We start from the raw sequence: 22,512 nt of genomic DNA, 5'->3' as shown, positions 1-22,512 counted from the left end.
AGATAACATTTTTAGTATCGCAGGTTCCTGTGACCGCTAGTTTTATTTGGTTACCTTTCATCGGATGTCTGATGGTATTCCCTTCCATAATATTGTGACAGTTACTACAATTTCGGCAAGGGATGGTTCCTTTGTGGATTTTTTTGTCCTTTTTATTATCCGGATATTTAATGATTTCACCCAAATTTTTGGCTTGGGTGTATGCAAACACCGGTTCCTCCTGAAAAATGTTTTGAAAGTCTGGTTCTGTTTGTCTGTAGTGTAACTTATTGACATATCAGAGTTTCCATCCCAGCTCCCTTAAACAACACTTACCGTATTCACAACTATTGCGAGTAAAAAGGATTGTCTCAAACCCCCAAGTATCAATGACACAAACAGAAAACATGTTACAACGTTTTAAAAAATGTGGATACCCAGAAAGTACATTGAGAACAGCACAAGAAAGGGCACAGCTGAAATCCAGAGAAATGTTACTTGATTCAAAACCAACCAAAAAGGATATCAAAATAACATGCGTAAGTAAGTATTCTACTGTAAGCCATTTGGTTAAGAAAGCAATCAAAAAACATTGGCCAATGCTACAAACAGAACCAGACTTTCAAAACATTTTTCAGGAGGAACCGGTGTTTGCATACACCCGAGCCAAAAATTTGGGTGAAATCATTAAATATCCGGATAATACAAAGGACAAAAAAATCCACAAAGGAACCATCCCTTGCCGAAATTGTAGTAACTGTCACAATATTATGGAAGGGAATACCATCAGACATCCGATGAAAGGTAACCAAATAAAACTAGCGGTCACAGGAACCTGCGATACTAAAAATGTTATCTATCTAATTAAATGTCCATGTGGCAAGGTGTACGTGGGACACACGGAACGCAAACTAAAGACCAGATTAACAGAACACAAAAGTAATATCCGAACAAAAGTTATGAAATCCACGTTGGCTACTCATTTTTTGGAACATAGACACCAAATTAACCAAATAAAGGCTTGCATCCTTGAAATAGTTGAGAGAAAAGATGATAAGGACAATAAGAAATCTTTGCTTATGCGAGAAAATCACTGGATCTTTTATCTACAGAGCCTGGCGCCTTATGGAATTAATGAAAGAGTGGAATACAGTTGTTACCTATGATCCACTTATGAGGATGGTATTTATACATGAGCATCGTGTATGGCATGCAGATTCTTTGAATTCTTTGTTGATTATCATGCACTTACCAAATTTTTTAAAAAATCGCAATATGTATGTATTTCTATTGATGCATAATTGACTCATGAATGCACACGTTGGTTTACTTAGCACGTATGTCCCCACGAAGATACTGTCTCTTTAAGTACCGTGTTTCTTTAAGCACATTGCGTCTTTAAACATACACACTTCCGGTCAGCGCGTCACACGCCACCGGCGGAGGAGACCGTTCAGAATGCTGTAGAAACCTAAAGACGCGCACATAATTTCCAGACGTTACGGGTAAGAACTGCTGATCCCTTTCAGTGTACTTAGGAAGCAGCGCGTAACATGTTTTGTTACTGTAAAAATCATGAACAGCACGTAACACGTTTTGTTACTGTAAGAATCACGAACCACGCGGCTGGGTACTACAATTAAGGCGCAGTTTAGAGGACTTTGCACATGCTAGAACGTATATTTGATATGGCGTTTTTTAAGACCCTGATGAACCAACCAGTAGTCTGTAACGTAGAAATCATAAGGAACAATAGACGAGGTATGCATGAATCGTTTATTAAGTGGTCACATACATGTTGAATGGTAATGGTTTTTTGTACTTTATTAACATCATTTATGTTTAGTATATTACAATGTGATGATACAGCATATTCACATATGATTTGGTGATAGATATATATATTTTTTGTAGATTTCCCTGATGAAGCCCTTGTGGGCGAAATGCATTGGATTTTCCATGGATTGTAAAATGTGAATTCATGTTTGAAAAACGAAGAAATATGTAATGTGATTACATTTACGAATTACCAGCATATATGGTTGAAATTGAAAAGGGTGAATTAAAAATCCTGTAAAGAAGAAGAAAGACTCAGGTTTATTTTGTGTAAAAAAACTTTATTGAGAAAAGTTCAGCTGAAGCATTCAGCAACATTTGACTGTGCCCTGGGGGCCACTACCGTATGGGTTACGGCAGTGCTATCCACATTGTATTATACAACTCCTGAGCAGGGAGTAAACCCCAAGGAGCACGCCATACATAGAAAATTTGTGAAAAAAACACTGTTGTGCACAGGATATAACCACACTTCTGATTTATTCCCATTGTTGATGACGAGCTCAGCTCGTCATGAGCACACGACCAGTGTACTGCATGACGAGCTGAGCTCGTCATGAGCATCGAAGGGGATATTAAAAACAGAGCTTTGGACTATACCATTTCCTGCTGAAAGGCAATATTTCTCTCCATGTGTTCCCATACCTGGTGTGTCACACAGTTTGGTGCTTCCTTTCCCTCCATGTTAAAGAACAATAGATGTTTCAGCACCGAGGCTAATGTGGTGCATAGCTAAATACATATAAGGTCCCAAAGGCGAGACCGATTGCATTGCAAATGCTTGTTGCAATTGTATGCGTTTCAATCATATGCAAATAAATTGAAATTTTGATACATAATACTGAACCTTCAATCTCATTGTGTATAGGGTCAGCAGTTCATAAACACCAGTACAGCAACAATGCAGTGGCTGATATTAACCTGGATAATGTTTGCAAGAAGGGAAATACTCTTCTGTGGGATTTGGTTCAGGATGATGATGCGGTAAGTTAATTTTTAAAGGTACAAATACTTTGCTCCTTTACTATTTTACATTACAGCGGTTTCTTCTTTGAAAAATTCGAAATGTCCAGCTAAATTTGGGGATCCGTGGCAATATGCAAAGATCTAAAATAAATAAAGCTGAAAATAATGGTGCTGTTTTCTCCCTGTTTCTCCAGATTCATCTATCTGAAGGATTAATTAATGAAGCAGAAAAACTCCTATGCTCCTTGGTTTGCTGGTTTACTGACAGACAAATCAGAATGAGATTTATTGAAGGCTGTTTAGAAAACCTTTCTAACAATAGGTAATGGCCAAAATATTTTATTTAAATGCTCGCAATAAAAACAATTTGCTGCAAATGTTGTAGTTTTACTGCCAGTTTACATATACTCTGTCCAATTTCGTGCACATTGTAATCAAGGTTCAAAAAAGCTTTATTTCGCCACTATCTGCATAGGCCAATCAGGACATATTATAAACAATAAAATAAAATACATCAAGAGACAGTTAATAAAATGAACTCTCCAAACGCCTTCAAATTGATAATACTGATCGAGTAATTTTACAAACATTCTTTCCTTAATACAGATTGCTTTACAAATAATAAAATACAATGTATCAGGAGACACTTAGCTATTAAAATGAACATTCCAAGGACATATAAATACAGCAATTGTGAGACATTGTTTTCTTACTACAGATTGCTTTACAAATAAACAATGCAACACTAAAACAGATCGATGGAGATTCCATAGCGTACAGAAAACGCATAGCAGCTTTGTGGTCCCTGATGTTGTATTCAATAAAAATACGTTTTAAAAATTGCTTACTTATATTTGAATAAAACTGACAGAAAAGCATGAAATTTAAAGTGCACTGTTAAGAATTTCCGTCACATGGGAACGAAACTGTCATTAGATCCCATTGATTATTGTTTGGAAAAGAGACAAGGTGGTGTACATTACTCAACCGTAGTCTAGTCAAAACATAGCAGTGTTGTTGATTTGTCACCCAGGTTAAATCAGGTTGAAAGCCTACGAGTAAAGTATAGGACACATATATGTTACCTGCCGTTTGTTCCATTAAATTAGGCAGAGGCTCTCTTTCCTACTCTTGCGTCTAGCAAGGCGACCTACGTTGCCAACTTCTCTAACTTTAGAATCTTGACCGGGTCTTCAAGCCCAGGGAAACCAAACACTGTTCTCCGGATCTTGGTGATAAAAAAAGAAAAACACAGCCACAGAATTTTAAGGACATGATCTAAGGTTTGGCGATCCTGTATAATTAGCTTTGTTAGTTTAGTCTCGGGTTTGGCCCATACAGAGCTCGACAAGGAAATGGGTTTAGATGACAAGATGTCTTCAGATGGTTCAACCTTGCTTCCCTATGCATAATGGTGGACGATACAGAGAAAGGGGTACATAACAGACTTGTTAAAAAAGGTGATTTCCTCAACCGCTTAGAAATTACTAGAGGCTTGGCCCGCACCCCTTGCCATAGGTTGCAGCAGAAAGAACCTTTGCTTTATAGAGGGTGACCATCCCTTCAATGGGTCGGCTGACAAGGTTCCTAGAAAATCAAAACAGCAGCTCTTTTCATCTTTCGCTAGGTATTATGCACATGATCAACTCAAGTGCCCTTTCCAAAAAAAAAAATGTAGCAACGGGTTTTTAACCTTATATATCCGAGCACCCTCAAGATGGAATGATCTTACATTCTTACATTCTTGGGGGTTTTCCAGCAGGATATTATAAATGTCTTGGATTTATTCATTTTTAATTTTTTGAAAACCATAAAATCTGCAAAGGAGTCCTTTAATCTCTGCAGCCTGACCACGGTTAGCAAAAGTACTGCATTGTCAACGTAAAGGAGCATGAGAGCTAAGCGTCCGGCAACAGTTGGCGCATCATCCTGCAGGGACCGTAAGGGGTCATCAACCCCATTTATAAATAAAGAAAATAGAAAGGAGACCAATGAACACCCCTGTCATACCCTTCGCCTAGTTCTAAAAGAGGATGACAGTACGCCGTTGGGGCCAAACCGAACTTTCGCTTAAAGATTCTCATAAAGTTGTGCAAGGAGACCGACAATATCCATGTGAGCCCCATAAGAGAGCAGGGTGTGCCACATTGATCTACTAGATCAAACGAGCTAGTGAGGACTGAAAAACACAGATTTAGACATCGCTCTACCGTCCCAAGTCCCTTCCTGAATCTATACTGGGCCTCAGACAAAATGAAGTGGACGGTTGCCTAATCCTCTTGTCTCCTTAGGGCGACCCTGCTCAGAGTTTTGCAGAAGAATCTAGGAGGGAGGTGGGACAGTAACATTTTAGGTCTGCTTTATCACCTTTCTTATATATAGGCATTATGACAGACTTAGCCCAGGAAGAATGGAAAATACCCTTAGCTGCCACGTAAAAAACATGAGTACGTGTTGGGACCCACAGATCTCCCATTCCCATAAAGGTATCGGCTGGGATCCCATCAGTTCCAGGGGCTATACCTTTAGCACACTTATGCACTGCGTCCAAGATTTCATCTACAATGAATACCAGGGGCGAGGTACTAATAGAAGAATTGTTCTTTAAAAAAGGCGTATTTACGGTACAGTGAAATAGTGTTTGTTTCAGCGGCCTACACCAGATTTGGCCATGCCTTTTCCTTCAACTCCTCCTTTTAGGCTAGTAGGGCCTCATTGTACTGCTTGCAGAAGTATGGTCTCTCGAGACCTGATTTAAAGCAGTCTTCAATTGTTTTAAAGAATGAGTGCAATAATGATTGAATCATCCCTGGCTAGCATGCAACCTTTTTTTGCCAAATGAACCAAAAGAGAGTTAAGGTCCACAGTGATCTACTCAAAAGCTCAAACCAAAATGTAATTTTCCACATAAGGGGATAAGCATATGTCTAATTTGTTGGACACTTGGAACAAAAGCTACCGAAATATGCACTCAGGATCAATTCCTGTTCATTTAATGCAGACTTCGTTAGGTCTACTTGGAACGATATGTGATATCTTGGCAAAGACTGTGAAACAGTTCGCTTGTAGAAGGATAGATAAGATGAATGGGTTATGATAGGTAACTCCTGTTTGTTTACCTCGAATACAAGTGACTATCTGATCAAGGGCTGAACTAATCAAGCATGCAGTGGTTACCCCATCCCACAAATGTATGTCTGTAAAATGCCCAGTCTCTTTGATTTTTTCCAGCCGAAGTAGATCGTACTTAAGCAGCATGGTATTCAGACAATCTGCGTACTCACCATGTTGAAAATGCAATGTTCCCTCACAATCCCCACTATTGAAACCGCACACCCAGCTTGCTAAATGACAACATCATTGAATGTTAAAATGCCCTGCCCATACAACTGGACAGACTGATTTAAATTGTAAAAGAAATACATCTAAGTCCTTTTTCAGGGCTCTTACGACCTCTCCACGCGTAGAGTAAAATATATTATAATAATTCAAAGTACTCCCGTTAGAGCCCCAGCATCACAAAATGGATGCTGCTGCCACAGACACAAGTCTGACCTCCTGCTGCTGGGAGTCCTTCCAGTCACAGAGGTTTGGACAATAGGTTTCCTGCTTGGGGAGGTGCGAGCACCACCCCAGACAGGAGGATGTGTATTGGGACAGGGAGGGCTGAATAGAATCAGACACTGCTTGGAGCACTCTAGGTGCTCCCTGCATACCCCAGTTCAAATCGGTTGCTGGGGCTCTCCAACCCCAGCTCTGGCGCGAAACTGCACAAAGGAAAGGGGGTGTAACCACCCCCCTTCCTGGTCCCACCCATAGGAGGGACCTAGTGAGCAAACCAGCCCCCTTTAGTTGTATAAAGGTAGGAGCTGACCCAGGAGAGATTAGATTAATCCTGGAATCGACTTAAGACGAAATTCTGGACCCTTCGACATTCATCCAAGCTGAAGACTGAAGAATCTCCCTTGTGGCCAAGGAGTGACCACCCTGGGAAACCGGGCACCATCCAGCAACTCGGCAGCTTGCTTTGTCCCCGTTCCCGCCGGAACCCGAGCACAGAGCCTGACAAGACCTCGCCTCCTGGATCCCTCTGACCCCACTACACGACTCCAGCACAGCTGAGCTCCGTGGAAGGCATCGGGACCCGTGGAAGCAGGTATCTTGAAAAGTCGACAACTTGCTAACAGCGCAGCTCCTGAGGCCTCCTCGAAGCTGTGCCCTGGGGACTGAGATACCCCGACACCGAGCTCCACCTGCACCGAAGACCAGCCCTCCACACTCCACGAGATCTGCGTGGGGCCCTTCTGCTTGTGTTCTGCTCGACGCGTTGTCCAGTTGCTGGCCCGTTGGCTAGCAGCCCCTGGCGACGATCCTTTTTGAAACTCCATCGCTGGTCTGGTTGCTCCAGACTGGCCTTTGCTTCCCTGCAAAGGTGAAGTACCTCAGACCCTCCTGGTCTGCACCAGAAGCTCTTTGTGTATCCTGCGTGGGTTGCATTTGCTTAGGCTTGTTGGCTCTGATCTTTAAGCCGACCCTGCATCTGCGAGAACCTTCGTGAAACAACTCCTCTCCAGCACCTGGTCATCCTCGACGTTTCCTGGTCCGCTTGGCTGCAACTCCAAGCTTTACCCCAGCACCTGCTTGCTCCTCGACGACGTCTGGTTCCTTCCTGGTTCCACCCGGTCACTGGCTAGTGACCTAGACTCTGTCCCCTGTGCTTGCAGGTCCTCTTTAACTCTGATCCACCCTTGGATCCACCCGGACATCTTCCTCCTGGTCGCCTGCAGCATCTTCTTTCAAGGCTCCATAGGAAACGACGAGAAAACCCGACAATCTTTAACATCTATGCACCCGCAGCCCGTGGGTGAGGTAATGCGAGTACTTCGGTGATCCTGTATGGATTGACTATCTTAGTGTCCAGTTTTGCAAGTTGTGTGATCCTAGTTAGACCGGAAGTGTCCTAAAACTTCATTGACTTACCTTTTACGTTCCTATTGACTTTCTTTTGACTCTTTCGTGAGAGTACTGACTCTGCATGCGCCGCCTGTGGGCCTCCTACTCCTAACCTAAGGGTCAGCTAGTGTAGCCCCAGCGATGCCCTAGGCCTTCTCCTTTCCCAAGTCGTGGTTCTTATACCACTTACTTAGTATATGGTTTTACATGCCCCTAGGGCCTAACTGTAAATTGTGCTATTTAAAGTATTTCTAAGTGTAACTTGTTATGTGCTTTTGCCTCTGATCTCATAAAGAGTTCAGAGGAGTGTGTTAGTAAATAAATACATATATATTTGATATATATCCGGTGTGGTGTCCTTTCATTTGGTATTTAAGGGGTTACATATGGTAAAACAGCTGGCTTTACACGCCCTCAAGAGTCTTTTAGCCTAAGACTGTTCTGTCCACGCTACCTCTAGGATAACTGGTCTATAAGGTTGACTTTACAACCATCACCATAAGGGTTGTTTGGACTGGTGCAAGTTGTTCACTAGAATAGTGAACATCATATACCAGGGCAACTTCTTAAAGACGTGACCGATCTTCTCATTGTGACCGATAGTAAGTTGGAGATCAGCATCTCTTGCCCACCCTTCGCTTGGCTGGCTGGGAGTGGAATAGCTGGAGTAAACAAAGAGAGAAAGCCATCGATAGACAGCAGAGTTACCTGCCATGTTTCTTGGATGCAGATTATATGTGTAGTAAAGGTCATATCTGAAAGAAACAGGTTTGTATTAGATTCCTTACCTTAGAATATTCCCAGGCGTCAGACTGGATCCGGAAACTTTGGCGTAGCAGTACCAGTGCCCGTCGGTAGGCGTCGTCTGCGGCTACGCGTCCGTCGTCGGTGTCATTGGCGCCGGGATGACGTCACCGGAGTATTTAAACGCCGCCCTCGCGCGCTGACGTCAGTTCTTCTTTTTTCCGTGCCAGCTAGCGCAGATCCGGAAAAAGTGGTACCCCTAAGTCAATTTTTGACTAAACTTTTTAGATCATTTTTCGATACTTTTCGAAGTCTTAACGACTCCGACTGTGCCGGTAGGGATGCCCGGGTTCAAACCCTGCGCCGACTGCGACCGACTGATGTCGGTTACCGACCCTCACCGCCGGTGTCTTCATTGCCTGGGCCTCGACCACGAGGACAAGGCCTGCTCCGACTGTTGAGCCCTGACGTCTAAAGCTAGGCGGGAGCAAGCGACTCGTGCTCTGGCAGTCAGCCCGCGCTGCTCGAGGTCCCGGTCCGCGAGGAGTTCGAGGGACTGGTCGCGGGGTCGGAGCCACCATAGCTCCGGGAGTCGTCCTCGGTCTTCGTGCTCGAAGTACTCAGGTAAGCACAAGAAGTCGAAGAGACGTCATCGCTCTTCTGACTCCCCTCGACGCTCGCATGACGCGGCCGTGGGGTTCGGCCGCCTCCGCGGCTCCGCCGGAGATGCAGGAGTTGCGGACTGCTTCATACCTGTCGGTCCCTGGGCAGAACGCGACGCCGGAGGAGATAGAGGCCTTCCTCACGGCCATGAGCTTCCTCACTCCTCCGTCGGGCTCCGCGGCGCCTCCGGGCTCAGCGGGTCAGGCGCTTCTGCGCTGACGCCGTCGGGGGCTTTGGTCCCGACACCGCCGGTGACTTCGGTCCATGCGCAGCAGGCCCCCGCAGGATCCGGATCCGGGTCGTCGACAGTCGACCTCACGACCTCGCTGGTTCTGGCCCCCAGGGTGTCGACCCCGGCGCCGCCTCCGAGCGGTGCCGTCCCCAATCCCTCCCTCGATTGGGATCCAACGCCGGAACGGCGCCGTTCGGTGCCGTATCCGACGCCGATGGGAGATTTTTACTTCTATTACCCGGCCCCATCCTTTGGTCCTGAGTCTCAGGAGATGGGTGGCGAGGGGGATTGGGATGGGTCTGAGGACCCTCTGGCACGGGAGTGTCAGTCTTATTAGGACTGAACAGGTGAGCTAGGGGAGGCCAGTGGTCTGGATTCCTCGCCGGACACTGGTTTTGTCTCCTCTCCTACCGTGGCTATGGAGGAGGGGGCTGCCTATAGTGTGGTACTGACGCGGGCAGCCAAGACCTTGGGCCTGGAGCTCCCCGTCACGGCTGTGAAGACTAACCTCCTCACTGAGGTCCTTAAACTGCAGGCAAGCTCGGCCGAGCCTCTGCTGCCGTTTAATGAGGCCTTGTCTGACGTTCTTCTAGGCACTTGGTCCAAGCCTGCTAGAGGTCAGACTGTAGATAGGAACGTGGCCAGACGTCACCGCCCGGCTCCGGGCGACCCTTGCTTCCTGTCCACCCATCCCACTCCAGAGAGCCTGGTCATCAAGGCCTCTAATTCCCAGACCGCATTCCAGACGGCCCCTCCCGATCGGGAATCCAAGAGGTATGAGCAATACGGAAAGAAGGTATTCTCCTCCCTAAGCTTAGGGCTGCGGTCAGTCAACACCGCGTGCCTCTTGGGCCGTTATACCCACTCTCTGTGGGATACGGTCGCGGACGTGCTGCCACAATGTCCGGTGGAGGTCCAGACTAAACTCACCCAAGCCCTTGCGGAGGGTCGGGATGCAGCACTGTACTCCATCTGGTGTGGGTTGGATACAACGGACTCACTGGGCAGAGCGATGGCAACTACGGTGGCGATTCGTTGCCACGCCTGGTTGAGGTCCGCCAACTTTTCGGCTGATGTCCAGAACACCCTTATGGACATGCCGTTTGATGGCCGTCGCCTCTTTGGCGACAAGGCAGACCATGCGCTTGAGCGCTTTAAGGACTCCAGGGCTACGGCCAAGTCCTTGGGCCTCTCGGGCCCGCGCCAGCAAACGGCTGCCTTTCGCTCCTTTAGTGGCCAAGGAAGGGGCACCCACACACGTCCTGCCAGCCACGGGCCGCAGACTACCGTCCAGCGCGATGACGGACGTAGAAACCGCCGTGCTGGTGGTCGGGGATAACGGCGAGGCCAGTCCACACCCGCCCCCGCAGCATCCGCCTCAAAACCCTCCTAGTCCGCGCTTTCAGGCCCATGAGATGCCAGTGGGGGGCAGGGTTCGCCATCACCACCTCCACTGGCGCACTGTCACATCGGACAGGTGGGTGCTGCAGATCATCCGAAGGGGCTACTCCCTCCCCTTCGAGGTGACCCCTCCAGCCATGCCACCGCGATACCACCGCGTGTCGGGGGATCACTTGACACTTCTACGAGAGGAAGTTTCGGCCCTCTTGGCCAAGGGGGCCATCAAGCACGTTCCTGGGCCTGAAGTAGGGTGTGGTTGTTACTCCCACTACTTTCTGGTACCCAAGAAGGGCAAAGGGGGCCTATGCCCTACCTTCGACCTACGGAATGTCAACGGCTTACTCCTGCAGGAGAAGTTCAAGATGCTGACACTAGCTCAGGTCCTATCTGCCCTGAACCCAGGAGACTGGATGGTAGCGTTGGACTTGCAGGATGCTTATTTTCATATCCCTGTCCTGCCGGCCCACCTGCGTTACCTGCGGTTCACGGTAGGCCACGAGCACTTTCAGTTTACCGTGCTCCCCTTTGGCCTTACCTGCACCCCACGGGTGTTCACGAAGGTGATGGCGGTGGTCGCAGCTCATCTGCCCAGGTTAGGGGGTTCAGTCTTCCCCTACAACGACGACCGGTTGTTGAAGGCGGACTCGCCCCAGACAGTCGTCAGCCACCTCCAGACTACGGCCGACCTCCTGCACCTGCTGGGGTTCTCCATCAATGTGCCGAAGTCACACCTGTGTCCCTATCTGAAGCTCCTCTTCATCAGAGCGGTTCTGGACTCGCAGTTTCGGGTTTATCCTCCCGAACAGCGGGTTCGGGATATTCAGGCTCTGATTCCGATCTTTCAGCCGTTATCCCGAGTCTTGGTCGGGTTGACGCTGCGGCTTCTGGGACTGATGGCCTCCTGCATCCTTCTGGTGCATCACACCCGGTGGCGGATGCGGGCTCTGCAGTGGGACCTGAAGTTTCAGTGGGCCCAGCGTCAGGGCAACCTGTCCGACCATGTCTTGATCTCGGAGGGCACTGCAAGACAGTTGCAGTAGTGGCTCACGGACTGCGATTGAGTCAGTGGCAGATCCCTCTCCCTACCCACACCGGAGCACGTGGTTGTGACGGACGCGTCCCTCCAGTGCCGGGGAGGCCACATGGGAGAGGCGGAGATCAGAGGCATCTGGTCTCTGGCGGAGTCCCGGCTCCACATCAACCTTCTGGAAGAGTGTAGTGCAGGTGTTCACGGACAACATCACCGCCATGTGGTACTGCAACAAACAGGGCAGGGTGGGGTCGTGGACCCTTTGCCGGGAGGCTCTGCGCCTTTGGCAGTGGCTGGAACATCAGGGCGTGACCCTGGTGGTTCAACACCTGACAGGTTCCCTGAACGCCAGGGCGGACAAACTCAGCCGTCGGTGCATGATGGATCACGAATGGCGTCTAAACTCTGAAGTGGCGCAAGGCCTCTTTGTGCAGTGCGGAGAGCCTTGGTTTGATCTATTCGCCATAGAAGAGAACTCGCAATGTCATCAGTTCTGCGCGTTGGAATTTCCAAGGCAGCACTCGCTCAAGAACGCTTTTCGTCGCGAGTGGAGCTGCGGTCTGTTGTACGCCTTTCCGCCTATACCACTTCTGCCCAGAGTGCTGAAGATCAGGCACGTCCGGGCCCAAGTTATCCTTGTGGCTCCGGACTGGGCACAAATATTCTGGTATCCCGAGCTACGCAGTATGTCTCTCGATCCCCCGATTCGTCTGCCTCTTCAGGAGGACCTTCTGTCGCAGCAGGGGACGTCCTCCACCCGAACCTGTCCAGTCTCCACCTCCATGCTTGGAGATTGAGCGGCGACAGTTGAGGGCATTTGACTTGCCTCCTGAAGTTTGTGATGTAATTCCGGCAGCCATGCGTCCCTCCACAAAGTCTGTATATGCCTGCAGGTGGAACAAAATTGCAAAAAACACAGTTGATGGACAGAATGTAGAACAATGTCATACATTCACCCCAGTACAAGGATCTGGGCCTAAATCCATCGTTTTTTTGCACTCCACACCACCCTGGGTTAGACACTGGCTATATGCAAATCAGCTCTGACCCTGTGCCTCATGGGAACAGTCCAGTCCGAACTACCAAGCCATGTCTTTCCCAGACCGGAATCAAGCATCCAAGGACCGGTTTCTGGCTATCAGCCTTCTTCAGCCTGGATAGCTTGACTCCAGTGGTGTGGAGAGCCTGGGACTCACATCGAGTATACCCAGCACACTCGGGGTGAAAATTGCAAAAAACACAGTTGATGGACAGAATGTAGAACAATGTCATACATTCACCCCAGTACAAGGATCTGGGCCTAAATCCATCGTTTTTTTGCACTCCACACCACCCTGGGTTAGACACTGGCTATATGCAAATCAGCTCTGACCCTGTGCCTCATGGGAACAGTCCAGTCCGAACTACCAAGCCATGTCTTTCCCAGACCGGAATCAAGCATCCAAGGACCGGTTTCTGGCTATCAGCCTTCTTCAGCCTGGATAGCTTGACTCCAGTGGTGTGGAGAGCCTGGGACTCACGTCTGAGTATACCCAGCACACTCGGGGTGAAAATTGCAAAAAACACAGTTGATGGACAGAATGTAGAACAATGTCATACATTCACCCCAGTACAAGGATCTGGGCCTAAATCCATCGTTTTTTTGCACTCCACACCACCCTGGGTTAGACACTGGCTATATGCAAATCAGCTCTGACCCTGTGCCTCATGGGAACAGTCCAGTCCGAACTACCAAGCCATGTCTTTCCCAGACAGGGATCAAGCATCCAAGGACCGGTTTCTGGCTATCAGCCTTCTTCAGCCTGGATAGCTTGACTCCAGTAGTGTGGAGAGCCTGGGACTCACGTCTGAGTATACCCAGCACACTCGGGGTGAAAATTGCAAAAAACACAGTTGATGGACAGAATGTAGAACAATGTCATACATTCACCCCAGTACAAGGATCTGGGCCTAAATCCATCGTTTTTTTGCACTCCACACCACCCTGGGTTAGACACTGGCTATATGCAAATCAGCTCTGACCCTGTGCCTCATGGGAACAGTCCAGTCCGAACTACCAAGCCATGTCTTTCCCAGACCGGAATCAAGCATCCAAGGACCGGTTTCTGGCTATCAGCCTTCTTCAGCCTGGATAGCTTGACTCCAGTGGTGTGGAGAGCCTGGGACTCACGTCTGAGTATACCCAGCACACTCGGGGTGAAAATTGCAAAAAACACAGTTGATGGACAGAATGTAGAACAATGTCATACATTCACCCCAGTACAAGGATCTGGGCCTAAATCCATCGTTTTTTTGCACTCCACACCACCCTGGGTTAGACACTGGCTATATGCAAATCAGCTCTGACCCTGTGCCTCATGGGAACAGTCCAGTCCGAACTACCAAGCCATGTCTTTCCCAGACAGGGATCAAGCATCCAAGGACCGGTTTCTGGCTATCAGCCTTCTTCAGCCTGGATAGCTTGACTCCAGTAGTGTGGAGAGCCTGGGACTCACGTCTGAGTATACCCAGCACACTCGGGGTGAAAATTGCAAAAAACACAGTTGATGGACAGAATGTAGAACAATGTCATACATTCACCCCAGTACAAGGATCTGGGCCTAAATCCATCGTTTTTTTGCACTCCACACCACCCTGGGTTAGACACTGGCTATATGCACATCAGCTCTGACCCTGTGCCTCATGGGAACAGTCTAGTCCGAACTACCAAGCCATGTCTTTCCCAGACCGGAATCAAGCATCCAAGGACCGGTTTCTGGCTATCAGCCTTCTTCAGCCTGGATAGCTTGACTCCAGTGGTGTGGAGAGCCTGGGACTCACGTCTGAGTATACCCAGCACACTCGGGGTGAAAATTGTAAAAAACACAGTTGATGGACAGAATGTAGAACAATGTCATACATTCACCCCAGTACAAGGATCTGGGCCTCAATCCATCGTTTTTTTGCACTCCACACCACCCTGGGTTAGACACTGGCTATATGCAAATCAGCTCTGACCCTGTGTCTCATGGGAACTGTCCAGTCCGAACTACCAAGCCATGTCTTTCCCAGACCGGGATCAAGCATCCAAGGACCGGTTTCTGGCTATCAGCCTTCTTCAGCCTGGATAGCTTGACTCCAGTGGTGTGGAGAGCCTGGGACCCACGTCTGAGTATACCCAGCACACTCGGGGTGAAAATTGCAAAAAAACACAGTTGATGGACAGAATGTAGAACAATGTCATACATTCACCCCAGTACAAGGATCTGGGCCTAAATCCATTGTTTTTTTGCACTCCACTCCACCCTGGGTTAGACACTGGCTATATGCAAATCAGCTCTGACCCTGTGCCTCATGGGAACAGTCCAGTCCGAACTACCAAGCCATGTCTTTCCCAGACCGGAATCAAGCATCCAAGGACCGGTTTCTGGCTATCAGCCTTCTTCAGCCTGGATAGCTTGACTCCAGTGGTGTGGAGAGCCTGAGACTCACGTCTGAGTATACCCAGCACACTCGGGGTGAAAATTGCAAAAAACACAGTTGATGGACAGAATGTAGAACAATGTCATACATTCACCCCAGTACAAGGATCTGGGCCTAAATCCATTGTTTTTTGCACTCCACACCACCCTGGGTTAGACACTGGCTATATGCAAATCAGCTCTGACCCGGTGCCTCATGGGAACAGTCCAGTCCGAACTACCAAGCCATGTCTTTCCCAGACCGGGATCAAGCATCCAAGGACCGGTTTCTGGCTATCAGCCTTCTTCAGCCTGGATAGCTTGACTCCAGTGGTGTGGAGAGCCTGGGACTCACGTCTGAGTATACCCAGCACACTCGGGGTGAAAATTGCAAAAAACACAGTTGATGGACAGAATGTAGAACAATGTCATACATTCACCCCAGTACAAGGATCTGGGCCTAAATCCATCGTTTTTTTGCACTCCACACCACCCTGGGTTAGACACTGGCTATATGCAAATCAGCTCTGACCCTGTGCCTCATGGGAACAGTCCAGTCCGAACTACCAAGCCATGTCTTTCCCAGACCGGGATCAAGCATCCAAGGACCTGTTTCTGGCTATCAGCCTTCTTCAGCCTGGATAGCTTGACTCCAGTGGTGTGGAGAGCCTGGGACTCATGTCTGAGTATACCCAGCACACTCGGGGTGAAAATTGCAAAAAACACCGTTGATGGACAGAATGTAGAACAATGTCATACATTCACCCCAGTACAAGGATCTGGGCCTAAATCCATCGTTTTTTTGCACTCCACACCACCCTGGGTTAGACACTGGCTATATGCAAATCAGCTCTGACCCTGTGCCTCATGGGAACAGACCAGTCCGAACTACCAAGCCATGTCTTTCCCAGACCAGAATCAAGCTTCCAAGGACCGGTTTCTGGCTTTCAGCCTTCTTCAGCCTGGATAGCTTGACTCCAGTGGTGTGGAGAGCCTGGGACTCACGTCTGAGTATACCCAGCACACTCGGGATGAAAATTGCAAAAAACACAGTTGATGGACAGAATGTAGAACAATGTCATACATTCACCCCAGTACAAGGATCTGGGCCTAAATCCATCGTTTTTTTGCACTCCACACCACCCTGGGTTAGACACTGGCTATATGCAAATCAGCTCTGACCCTGTGCCTCATGGGAACAGTCCAGTCCGAACTACCAAGCCATGTCTTTCCCAGACCGGGATCAAGCATCCAAGGACCGGTTTCTGGCTATCAGCCTTCTTGAGCCTGGATAGCTTGACTCCAGTGGTGTGGAGAGCCTGGGACTCACGTCTGAGTATACCCAGCACACTCGGGGTGAAAATTGCAAAAAAACACAGTTGATGGACAGAATGTAGAACAATGTCATACATTCACCCCAGTACAAGGATCTGGGCCTAAATCCATCGTTTTTTGCACTCCACACCACCCTGGGTTAGACACTGGCTATATGCAAATCAGCTCTGACCCTGTGCCTCATGGGAACAGTCCAGTCTGAACTACCAAGCCATGTCTTTCCCAGACCAGAATCGAGCATCCAAGGACCGGTTTCTGGCTATCAGCCTTTTTCAGCCTGGATAGCTTGACTCCAGTGATGTGGAGAGCCTGGGACTCACATCTGAGTATACCCAGCACACTCGGGGTGAAAATTGCAAAAAACACAGTTGATGGACAGAATGTAGAACAATGTCATACATTCACCCCAGTACAAGCATCTGGTCCTAAATCCATCGTTTTTTTGCACTCCACACCACCCTGGGTTAGACACTGGCTATATGCAAATCAGCTCTGACCCTGTGCCTCATGGGAACAGTCCAGTCCGAACTACCAAGCCATGTCTTTCCCAGACCGGAATCAAGCATCCAAGGACCGGTGTCTGGCTATCAGCCTTCTTCAGCCTGGATAGCTTGACTCCAGTGGTGTGGAGAGCCTGGGACTCACGTCTGAGTATACCCGGCACACTCTGGGTGAAAATTGCAAACAACAGTTGGCTGTGGATCCCCTTTCTGCAGCTCTTTGAGGTTCTCCTCTTCCTTCTTTCTTTTGCCCAGCAGGGCTCTGCTCTGGGCACTATCAAGGGCTACCTTTCTGCCCTTTCCGCCTTCTTAAGGCTGCCTGATCAGCCTTCTTTGTTCAAGTCCCCGGTTGTTAACAGATTCTTAAAAGGCATCACTCATATGTTCCCCCCTGTTACTTTCGTGATGCCTCAGTGGGACTTGAACCTTGTACTTACTTTTCTGATGTGCGCTCCCTTCGAGCCACTTCACAACCGTCTTCTCCGTCTTCTTACCCTTAAGACTGCTTTCCTGGTTGCCATCACCTCTGCCTGGAGAGTGAGCGAGCTCTAGGCTCTTTCATCCATGCCTCCCTTCCTTTCTGTCCATCTGGACAAAGTTGTGTTGCCGACAACACCCTCTTTCCTACCCAAGGTAGTCACAGCCTTCCACATCGGGCAGTCTATCACCTTGCCCACCTCTGCATCCCTCTAAAGAGGAAGAGCGGCTCCACCGACTGGATCCAAAACGTGCGCTCTCATTCTATTTGGATCGCACACGCCAGTTCCGGGTGGATGACCAACTCTTTGTTGGTTACGCGGGCGCTAAGAAGGGACGGGCGGTGCACAAACGGACCATCTCTCGATGGGTCGTCTTGTGCATCAAGGTATGCTACTCTTTGACTAAGAAGGAGCCTCCTGTTGGGCTGAGGGCCCATTCCACTCAGGCCACAGCTGCTACTACTGCCCTGGGCCGGGGAGTCCCCTTGCAGGACATCTGTCAGGCAGCTACGTGGGCCTCGCTGCACACGTTCGCAAGCACTACTGCCTGGACATCCAAGTCCGGAGGGATGGCTTCTTTGGCCGTTCCGTCCTCCCGTACTTTCTGGTGTGATTATTGGTTCGCAGACCCACCACCGGGGTTGGTATTGCTGGGGTATCTATTCTAAGGTAAGGAATCTAATACTAACCGGTTTCTTTCAGTTGCACAAGTTACTTCCCTTCGGTAATGATATATCTGTAAGAAACAGTAGTTAGTATTAGATTCCTTACCTCCCCACCCATCCTCCCCGTTCTGCGAACCGATATCTAGGGTTAAGGTCTTCCCCTTTCAGGGCCCTAGTTTCATGGCACCAGTGTTGGTTTTTATCATGGCTCTGCGTTTCTGGCCCCGAAAAGCTGTGTATAAGAACTGACGTCAGCGCGCGAGGGCGGCGTCTAAGTACTCCGGCGACGTCATCCCGTCGCCGACGACGGACGCGGAGCCGCAGACGACGCCTACCGCTACGCAGGGGTACTGCTACGCAAAAGTTTCCGGATCCAGTCTGACGCCTGGGGATATTCAAGGTAAGGAATCTAATACTAACTACTGTTTCTTACAGATATATTGTTACCGAAGTTAAGTAACTTGTGCATTAAGCCACTCATAAACAGCTAGCTTATTCTTCGGCCCTGCAATCTTTCATGACTCAATATCACGTACCCCATTGAACCTTGTTGAAACATGAGAATAGTTGTGTCGGACTGGCAGGGGCTCCTGCCTGGGGCCCTGTTACAACCTGGCAGGAGGGTAGGCGAAGCAGAGTCCACAGCAACTACTGGAAGCACAGTATGCCACTCGATGTCCTGCACATCATTCAAGGGATCCTATCTATTTGAAAGTGTAAGGTGGTGATCCTGGTTTTCCACTAAAGGAAAAACTGAAATGTTAGGGAACCAAGCCTACACGGGCCTGGAATAGGTGTCTATTAAAGAAACTAAGGGGAAGAAGGGATATATTGCCCTCTGCCAAAGGACTAAAAACTTTATAGTGTAGGATCTTCCCAGCAAACCAAGGAGGCCTAAAGTTTATAATGATGCAATCTCCATCAAATAATGTTTTGACAGCCAAATCCAGCCCACCCTCCATGTTGGGATTTGATCTGCGGCTGATATTGAAAATGTTCATGTGGACTTGAGCCAGTGTACAACTTCGTTCCTTAATAGATTGGACGACTCAGCGTAGCCCTCTGGTAGAGAAGGAACATTTGTCATGATTACTACGTAGGAGCAACATGCGGGGGTAAATCAATCATATCCTCTCTAGGACACCCTTCCCCGTGACGAGTTCCGTAAATCTGTAGTTACTGTCAAAGGCCTGTCTGCCGAATTAGCTGTATTAGTGGCCTCTACTGGCTGGGTATGTTGAATAGCTAACCTGTGATCAGAAGATCTATGCATGAAGCCCCCCCAATGTGGTTGTGAAGCTGCATAATAGACTGCTTTTTTTATCTGGGGAACCCTACCCAAGTGGGAATTCCAAGACCCTGAAGCCTATAGACTGGGATCAGGGAGAGATGGCAAACAGTGTGTGGCAATCCCCTCCACCCCGTGCTGGCGCTTGCTCGTGGTGTAGTAGAAAAGGTAACACCTTTTGTTTAAAGATCCTTTAAACACTCTTAGATTAAACCCAGCTAAGACTTTAGCAGATTACTTATTACATCACAGACATTCTCCAACAAGGATCTCTGAAACAGATATAATTTTTCAATACTAAACAAATAGTCTGGTACATGGCTCGATTGAGAAGTATTCGATGAAGCTGACCTCCGAGGCGCCTGACGCCTTTTCCACTTTGCATGGGAGCCATTATTGATAGATCCAATCCTGGGTCACAACTGGCTTTACATGAGTAATATCATTGGTGGGACTGTTGAAAGTTCAAGACCGTGAACCTGTACCAAATTTGGCAGCACCTCACTCCCTGAATCCCTGGGAGGCGTATGTCTGAGCCCCACGCCTGTAGCCATTGAGCCTGAGAGATGACGCTCCACATATTCAATTTCTTTATTCAAGGCCCCATTGCATGTTTAACAAACCCATACAGGGATAAAGATGAAGAACCAGGTTTGGTTGGATCGATTAGTTTACATTTCCCCATAACACCTGGTGATTGGATGCTCACTTAGAAGCAGCACTAAGGCTAAAGCTTAAAGGTTATCAAAACGTATTTGCCTGTAAATGTTCCAAAGGCCTGTTAAGCTCGTCAGGGAGTGATTTACAAACGCAGCAGCGACAAATTCTACTCTGGTCAGGACCCAACTGCAAAAATGCAGTGTAAATGTTTTACGGTACCTGATTGCTCGAGAATGAAGACCTGTTAGATGGTTTTCTCTTAATGTAGCAAGCGATGGCCAAGCAGAGTTCAAACGTTAAAGAATTGGTGAACCGAGGGACCAAGGAGGTGGCCCTACCCTGCCTCTTTCTGGTGCTGACTGGCGCAGAATGGGCTCACCCTTGGCCGAGGCTTTGCCCAGGCAACAGGATTCCTCCTTCCTCCCCGGGCACCTATGGTTGTGGCAGTTCTTATTATTCACACTGTAGAGGCATGGACATCTCTATACTACACTTTATTCCATTCTCAACCTCTTGCTGGAAAACAATCTAACAATGGGATCGATGCCCATGCGCATTGTCACCGAAAAGAGTCATCACCTTGCCTTGTGGCTGGAAAAGACTTCTTCAAAGAAAAACAACTTGCGGACCCAACACTAGATAGCAGGAGTCTGCAAAGCATGTGAATCTACAGCTCTACATGCCAAGAACAGATGCTTACAGGGTAAGTAACATAATCCTTCTGGGAATACCTTTATTACTGAGGATGCTCAAGAAAACCCACAAGGAGTAGTTTTCTCTCCAGCCCTCATCTTGAAAATCTTATTAGAATAGTCAGAATAAAATAACTTTTTGTCTATGTCACCACAGATAATATCTGGTAGTGTTTCCTTATCCTTCTATTGTCATTCTGAGGAGTTTTGATATTTTGGAGCTGTTATATGCGATGATGCTGTGATCTGCAAAAGAAAAAAATGAATTTGAACTTTTTGACTATTAAATGGGATGCTCATGGAGTTTGTGTTTCACTTTTTGAGAGAAACTATCTTGTGGTCAGAAGTCAGCTAGGAAGCATCAGCTGCTTTCAAGTAACCCATCGTCCCTTATGCTCATTCAACTTGTAGTGCTAAAAAGGAAAGCTAATACTTGACATAATTTACCCAGTTTAGATGGAGTGAAAGAGGCAGGTTTTTGTATGTGGAAGTTTGACCTTTGAGCTTTATACGTGCTACCTCCGTATTCCCATACGTAGTGTGTAATTACCTAAAGAGCCCTAAATGTGATCCAATGGATGGCCAACAGTGACTTGGCCCAGTAGTGGCAGATGGTATGAAGATGGCCAAGCAGGCCAAAAAAATACTTTTGGACACTGCAAATGCCATTATTAGCTTCATTAGTTTGGGAATCAGTGAGTACTCACATGTAGTGTGCATTATGGGCACACCTTCAAATGTTGTGCTGGCAAGGCTCTTTGATATCCCCCTTTATGGGAAACAATTTTAAAACCACAGAGATCTTTTTGAAAGTTAAATAGTTACATAGCTGAAACATTTAAACCAAATTAACTACATTTAGGTCTCCAAGATATCGATTCTGTTTATAACAGGACTGGAAATTCAAGGGATTTGAATAACCCTTATTAGATATAGTAGCCCTCCTTTGAAGCTATGAGCTTAGTGTCTGTGCCCCCATCTCCTTAAACCTCAACGGTGAATACCCTGCCACTGGAGTGGGGAGTTAAGTTTGAAGTTTTGGGAATGAGTTAGAGGATGATGAGCTCTGACCAGTAGGCTGTCTGGGTTGCTCAATCAAAGTGCATCTGGTTGCTCTTAATGACCCTTCTCCAGATTCGTCAAACCTTCTAATTCATGACATTAAGAAAATGGACGATCCAGGTTATCCAACTAATAGAGAGTATTGTGGTCCAACTCAATAAAGAATTTGGCTTATGTTCCTCTATGTATAGGTGATTGTTGAACATGTTTCTTCTTAGGACAAAGTAATTTCTTATAGTTACCCTTGTACACATCATTCAGGACCCCTCTGTGGAAGGCTCTTAGGTCTCGTATGTTTTTAGGATTAGCACTTTCTGCTGTTTCTTTTTTTTACTACTCATGGAAGCAGAAGGGTATTACCAGTTTACATCACTTCCTTGTCGGTCATGAGAATACTAAAAAAGATCTTGGTAGTGGTTGCCACGTTCCAGTGGAGGAAAGATTCACTGATCAAGGTGAGCAGCTCTGCCAAGGAGAGGGCCCTCCTGCAGACAACAATATGGTGTCTCCTGTAAGTCAGTATAGTCACTCCTGCCCATTTAATTTTTTTTAAACATGAAGAAAGTAGCTTGCTTCCAGTACAATGC

At 47.7% G+C, this 22,512-nt stretch overlaps 1 protein-coding gene across 2 annotated transcripts in view; it reads left to right on the top strand.

Moving 5' to 3' along the window:
* The window catches only part of USP34 (ubiquitin specific peptidase 34), a 2,709,276-nt gene that overhangs the window by 400,297 nt on the left and 2,286,467 nt on the right, over positions 1-22,512 (top strand). For both annotated transcript variants that reach the window (XM_086927486.1, XM_086927485.1), the window contains exons 16-17: positions 2,684-2,799; positions 2,976-3,103. In XM_086927486.1, coding sequence (XP_086783612.1) covers positions 2,684-2,799; positions 2,976-3,103 — 244 coding nt within the window. The remainder of the gene's footprint in view (positions 1-2,683; positions 2,800-2,975; positions 3,104-22,512) is intronic.

Source organism: Lissotriton vulgaris, chromosome 6 (genome assembly GCF_964263255.1).
Source record: "Lissotriton vulgaris chromosome 6, aLisVul1.2, whole genome shotgun sequence".
NCBI classification, from domain to species: Eukaryota; Metazoa; Chordata; class Amphibia; order Caudata; family Salamandridae; genus Lissotriton; species Lissotriton vulgaris.
This window is presented reverse-complemented; position numbering and strand designations above follow the sequence as displayed.